The 6,439-nt window shown below is 40.2% G+C and overlaps 1 protein-coding gene across 1 annotated transcript; it reads right to left on the bottom strand.

Annotated features, from left to right (window-relative positions):
• Window positions 1-1,131: 1,131 nt before the first annotated feature.
• LOC149436169 (olfactory receptor 5V1-like) lies at window positions 1,132-3,476 on the bottom strand. Its single transcript, XM_089661936.1, has one exon. The coding sequence runs from the start codon at window positions 3,341-3,343 to the stop codon at window positions 2,423-2,425; it is 921 nt and encodes a 306-aa protein (XP_089518062.1). The 5' UTR covers window positions 3,344-3,476; the 3' UTR covers window positions 1,132-2,422.
• Window positions 3,477-6,439: the final 2,963 nt, after the last annotated feature.

Raw genomic sequence — 6,439 nt, 5'->3', positions numbered from 1 at the left:
ATGGTCATGATGGAAAGTTTCCATCCCCTGGAATGTTTGGCCTTGCTACAGGAACACAAGGTGACACACAATGGCAATTAGAGGTCAATTTCTCACATCTGTGGCTTTTTAAATTGCAATTAGTGTCAGTGTATAAATAGTCAGTGAGTTTGTTAGTTTTCACGTGGTTGCACTGAGCAGGCTAGATACTGAACCATGGGGAACAGAAAAGAACTGCCAAAAGACCTATATGACAAGGTAATGGAACTTTACAAAGATGGAAAAGGATATAGAAAGATATCAAAAGCCTTGAATATGCCAGTCAGTACTGTTCAATCACTTAAGAAATGGAAAATTCAGGGATCTCTTGATACCAAGCCAAGGTCAGGTAGACCAAGAAAGATTGCAGCTACGACTACCAGAAGAATTGTTTGGGATGCTGTACAAGGAAGGACCCACAGGTAACCTCAGGAGAAATACAGGCTGCTCTGGAAGTTGTTTCAAGGAGCACAATATGATGATACTTGGACAAAGATGAGCTACTTTGTCGAGTTGCCAGAAAAAAGCCTTTACTGCGCCAATGCAGGTCAAGGTGTTGTTGAACATATTGTAACTGAACTTTTTCTGGCATTGGGGCAGTAAAGGCTTCCGGTCTGTAAACTGCAAATCTACTAACAATCAAATGTGTGTAAAGGATATTTCAAAAACTATATTTCAAAAAACTGTATCACCGCTAGCTCCAGCATGCACGGTGAAGTCAGAGGAGCCTGTGTCGCCAGAGTTAGCGGCACTGTGGAGATTTTGAAAAGCCCTTTACAGACATTGGACTGTGAGTAGATTTACAATTTGCAGGCCATTGAAGCTGGCAGTTTTACACTATGGGATGTTGTTATCTGTTTTTCTTGCCGGATTGATGTACGCGGAGAGAGAGAGGTGATTTAGCAGGGTCCCTGTTGGTGTACCCTGTGGTTCCCATGCCCTGGAATACATTATACATGCAGATCCCACATATTTGTTAGCACATTAAGACCACTTATAATTTGGGGTCTTTCAGAATGGTAAGAGGCTGTGTATGGCAACGGTGGTGGAACTCACTGGGAGACTTTCAGTTGCTTTGCTTAAGTCACTTTAATGAACATTTCTTTTGGACTATGTGATATAACACAGAATATATATACATATCTCACTGGAGGTGTTGACACATTATTTATTAATTTGTTTCATGGATTTTTTTTATATATTTTATTTTTTTTATCTCATTTGATTTACTTAGGTACAGCGCAACAACATTGCAAAGTTGACATATGCACTTGTATTTTGGTGTTTTCTGAGTGCTACTAAACACATATAACACTTCTGAATTAATTTTTGAATTGTTGCACCAAGTACAGTTTTCTTGAGTTTAACAAAAGGATTAATTGGCAGAGTAAATAAAGAGCAAAAAAAAATAAACAGGAAGCAAAAAAAAAAAGTTCAGGATAGAATAATTAAAAACATGAAAAGCTGATAAACAGACTCATATAAGTGATAAACATTTTTGGGGTAACATACACATAATTTTAATGAATGTTGCATATTTAAATAGATTGAAAAAAACCTTTGAAATGAAAATATGTTCAAGCCTGTTTGAGACTTTTGTGATGGGATTCTGTTTTAAGCCCCTGATAATTAAGGGTCCTTCCGTAAAGACAGCTATTTACTGAGCATAAGTGTTAATCCAAGGCAGCTACAGGATGGTACAGCAAAAATCATGGAGAATTACCCAACCTGAATAAAGAAAGTGACATCTATGGCCATACAAAGAGTGACACAGTGAGTAAGGATAGTCCATAAAAAAACACATTTTCTTATGCTCCTGGTGGTTGGGTAACAAAAGAGTATACATTGACCAGCATACTAATCGCAGACCTTGATAGACAGTCAAAAGATGTTCATATTACTGAGTGTGCAAAAAAGAAAAACATTTCGAGAGTTGAACTCCCTTCCTCAGAGCAGTTTCTGAGGAAGGGGGTTCAGCTCCCGAAATGCGTTAGCACCTTTCACCCAAGGACCTCCGCTGTCCGCGATTGTCATCTTTGGCTCCTTGTCTCTGTTTTTATGACCTTTTTGGTTTGTGAGTATACATTTATAATTTTACATTACATTTCCTTTATATCACGGTAATGCATGAGGAGAGTCAGCCCTGTTTTATTCTTTTTTGCCAGCATCAAGATTTCCCGATCTGTTGAGGACGGCATCTCAGTGAGTGTCTGATTCCATGTTTTCTGTGTAGCATGAAGATATGAGCGCTGATTTTGGTATATACTGAGTGTGCGTGTGTGCTTGTACCTGAATATGTATATTAGATCAAAAGTGATCAAGCAAGTTAATGACATAATTATCTAGCCTGCTTTTTTTACTAGAAAATTATAGTGTAGCCTTAACCTCTAGCATTTTTTAATTTTTATTTTAGAATTCTCTTTACAGCTGATTTTACGTCCTTGTTTCTCAGGCTGTAAATAATGGGGTTGAGCATTGGGTTAATGACGCTGGACACCACACTGATGACCCGATCATAAGTCGGTGTGTACAAGGACATTGGTCGGAAGTACATAAATATGCTTGTGCAGTAGAGAAGGATGACCATGGTGAGGTGAGATGAGCAAGTGGAGAAGGTCTTGCGCCTTCCTTGGGATGACTGTATAGCCAACACTGCTCTTATTATGAATACATATGATCCAAGGATGATGATCAGTGGGCAAACGATGATGAGGGAAACTATGGTAATGTCAACAATTTGTAGAGCTTCTGAGATTCCTGTGCAAGCCAATTTCATTAGTACAGGAACATCACAGAAGAAATGAAGAATAACCCAACTACAGAATGTCTGAGAAGAAGTCAAAACAGTGTAGAAAGTAGATTGGAGAAAGGCAATGATCCAACAGAAAGTTAATAGACACATACAGGTCCTACTGTTCATAATTGTCAGGTAACGTAGGGGTAAGCACACCGCACAATATCGGTCCAAGGCCATGATGGTCAACAAAAAACCACCCATGCTGGCCACTGTAAGAAACAGAAAGAGCTGGATAAAGCAGCCATGGAAGGAGATATGGGTGTCTCTGAATAAAAGGCTATGCAAAGACTTAGGAATGGTAGTAGAGGTAAGACACATATCCACAAAAGCAAGGTTCCCCATCAAGGTGTACATTGTGGTGTGAAGTTGGGGCTGTGATACAATAAGCACAATCAGGAAAGAGTTTCCTGAGATGGAGAGGACATACACAACCAAGAAAAAGGAGAAGAGTGGAAGGAGAAGATGAGGTACATTAGAGAAACCCAACAGTATAAAGCCAAAAATAGTCTTATTCTCAGTAGGTTCCATGTATTATTGACCACTTATGTGATAAAAAAGATGAAGTAATAAATCTGAAGGCATTAGTTTACAAATCTATAAAAAATAGGACATAACACGTTTTACAGACTTTGCAGACCAAAGTCAGATACACCGAAAAACAAGTCACCATTGAGGTCTATGCTGCATGGGAAGAGCAGAATAAAGTTAATCACACAGCTACAGTATATAAATAAGCTAGAAATCCATAAATTCCAATATCATTTCTCTATGTCCCATGTACTTATGCAGATAACAGTTTCAGTTTTTGGTACATTTTCCAAAACCTTTGTAAAAAGCTTAGGAGCTTAGTGCTTGGAGAAGGAAATCTGAAACCTGGGCAAAGCATGCCAACCCAACATGTATAGGTAATTATTTTATTACATAGCCTGGTTTCAAGGCAACATGATTGTGGACCCTTGTTCCCACTTTGGATTTAAAGGTATTGAAAATGAATTATTTTTTTTTTCTTTTAAATAAACTTATACGTACATGCTTTAGGCAATGGAATTGCACAGAGTGGCCCTGAACCTCCTCTTCTAAGGTCCCCTGCCGGCACTCAAGGCTCCACTTCTCCTGTGAGTGCCCCCATAGAAAGTTGCTCCTGCAGGCATGCTTCTGAGCCCCACTGCCTGCATCCATAGACACAGACAGCTCCCCCCGTTACTGGCTTTGATTGACAGCAGTGAGAGCCAATGGCTCCCATTACCTCAGCAAAGTCTGTGAGGTCAGGAAGTGAGTGGAGAGAAGATATGCAGATAGGCACAGCGCTGGATCAAATGAGGGCTCAGGTAAGTATAAGAAATGGGGGGGGGGGGACTGATGCCTAAACATTTTTTTCTTAATGCAAGGAATGCATTAAGGTAAAAAATGTTTAGCCTTTAAACCACTTTACTATTATTATCAATAATAGTAGTGGGGAGATAGGAGTCTGAAAAAGCTGTTGGTGTAGAAGCAGTGAGTTGTTTTGCAAGCCAAAGAGTCAGGTTTGAATACTCAGGATGTCACATCCCAAATCATAGAATCCAAAAAATGTTAACAACCCATGCATGCAACCCTACAAGTGAACCTTCTTCTCCAGTAAAGGAGTCACTATGTGCAAACCGACCCGGATCAAGCAAGCATAGCTGCTGGCCAAAAATGCCTTCCACCATAAAAAAGAAGTAGAGGCAGGCTCAATAGAAGTGAATGTCTTTGGCGTTATTTTTGACATCAGCATCAGGCAGTCCATGATTAGGCATATGGCCCATGTGTTGTTCTATTGAGCCCACCTCTACTTCCATTTTATGGGGATAGATTTTTTGGGCAGTTGCTCTTCTTGCTTGATCTGGCACATAGTGACTCCCCCAGAAAAGTACACTTGTAGGCTCTACCAAACACAGTTTCACTGGCCTAGGTACATTTCTTTGCCCATTTAGGGGTGTGGTGTTAGTGTTTCCTGATGTCGTATGCCTCAAGACATTTTTATGAGCTTATGCAATTACAACACCATTGTAGCCACAGAGGTCTACAGCCTCTTTGGGTTAGTAGGGGCTTGCCGCTTTTTATGTCAAACCTTGCATCTGCGTTCTGGTGGCACTGCTGACAGCCTTTGGATCATTTCTTTTACAATTGTGGCTGATTACTTTTTGGATACTTGTCTACTGCAAGAAATTCCATCATTGGACCCCAGATGAAGATTTACAATTGAAACATGCTGGGTTCCACATGTGAATTAATATCAAAATCTGATTGTAATGGTGACAACCATATGGTATATGTAGTATTTGTTGGGTCTAATAAGAGATATGAATGTATCAGCCAAATATTTTTTTAGCACTTAGTGTTGATGTTTTATTGAGATTTGTAATAAAGACAACCCTTTATATATTTATTTGTACCTATGATTTTGATGCCTTAAAAATCCTACGTTGGGTGTTAATTTTTGGATTGTTTTGCAAGATTCTTGTCTTCTCTGGGATTGGAACTTGTTGAGAAAACTGCCTTCTCACACAAACATATCACAGACTCATCAGTAGACCAACATTAAATGATAGTAACCCTCTTCATTATATCTAGAAATGGTCAGTCCGCCCCTGCACCCAACCATTCCGCCCTCTATTCAGCAAAATAACAGTCAGGCGGTGCTCACAATTAGTAACAGAAGGCCTACAAATGGTTGTAAGTAATTAATTAATTGGCTCTTTCATGGGTCACAAATTATTGATTAGGCATTATTGCCAACATGTGCAGCTACCCACCACCCTATGATGGACCATTGCAAAGCCATTGTTCCATCACCCAAGGAATGCTCATAACTGATTCTGCTATTGGCTGAATCTACTAAGCAACATAAAAGGGAGAAGTTGATTGGCTGTACACTTCATAGAGGGGGTACCTTGCATTTATGCTGTTTTCATTCCTGGAAACGTACTCCCCCAAAAAAATCACACAGCTTGCCGTGACGAAGAACATACACCAGTTGACTACCTTCTTTATCAAATCTCCACATCTGGATTAACATTACAATTTTGTCAGTTGTAATAAATCTTTGCTGTTTCCAAGTTTCTGCTATGGAGTGTGAGATTTGAAGTACCCATAGACAACATAGGACAGTGACGGCAGTTTGAACCCTCCCCTACTCTATCCAAAAGAAGAAACAAGTTTGGGCTTTAACCACGTACTGCACCCACAGTACACTTCCTGCAGGTGGGCAGGAAGCTGCAGGCTAAGCGATGTACCTGTACGTCACAACTTAGTTCTGGGTTTTGGGTGTGAGTGCATGCGCCCCCTGCTGGCCTGTGCTGTGACTGGACACAGCACAAGTTTGTCAGCAGGATACAGCCACTGATTATGGCTCTATACCTGATTGGGTGTGTGAACAGAACACCAAGGACCTGGCCAGTTTCTTCCTCCTTGAACCCTTTTCATTCAGGGAGAGAAGCCAACCAGATTCTTTGAGTAGAAGCAGCACAGATACACTTGCATACACTTGTTAGGCACATTTAACCACTTGATTGCCCTCCACAGCAAACCCTTTGACTGCCCTGTTTGTCCTGTCACCTAGCCAGTGTCATTAGTAGAGTTACAGTGTACAGTATTATCACT

The sequence above is a fragment of the Staurois parvus genome, unplaced genomic scaffold (genome assembly GCF_062004578.1).
Source record: "Staurois parvus isolate SC_StPar_1 unplaced genomic scaffold, SC_StPar_1.0 ptg001411l, whole genome shotgun sequence".
Taxonomy (NCBI): domain Eukaryota; kingdom Metazoa; phylum Chordata; class Amphibia; order Anura; family Ranidae; genus Staurois; species Staurois parvus.
The sequence above is the reverse complement of the archived record's forward strand: the minus strand, read 5'-3'. Positions and strand labels throughout refer to the sequence as shown.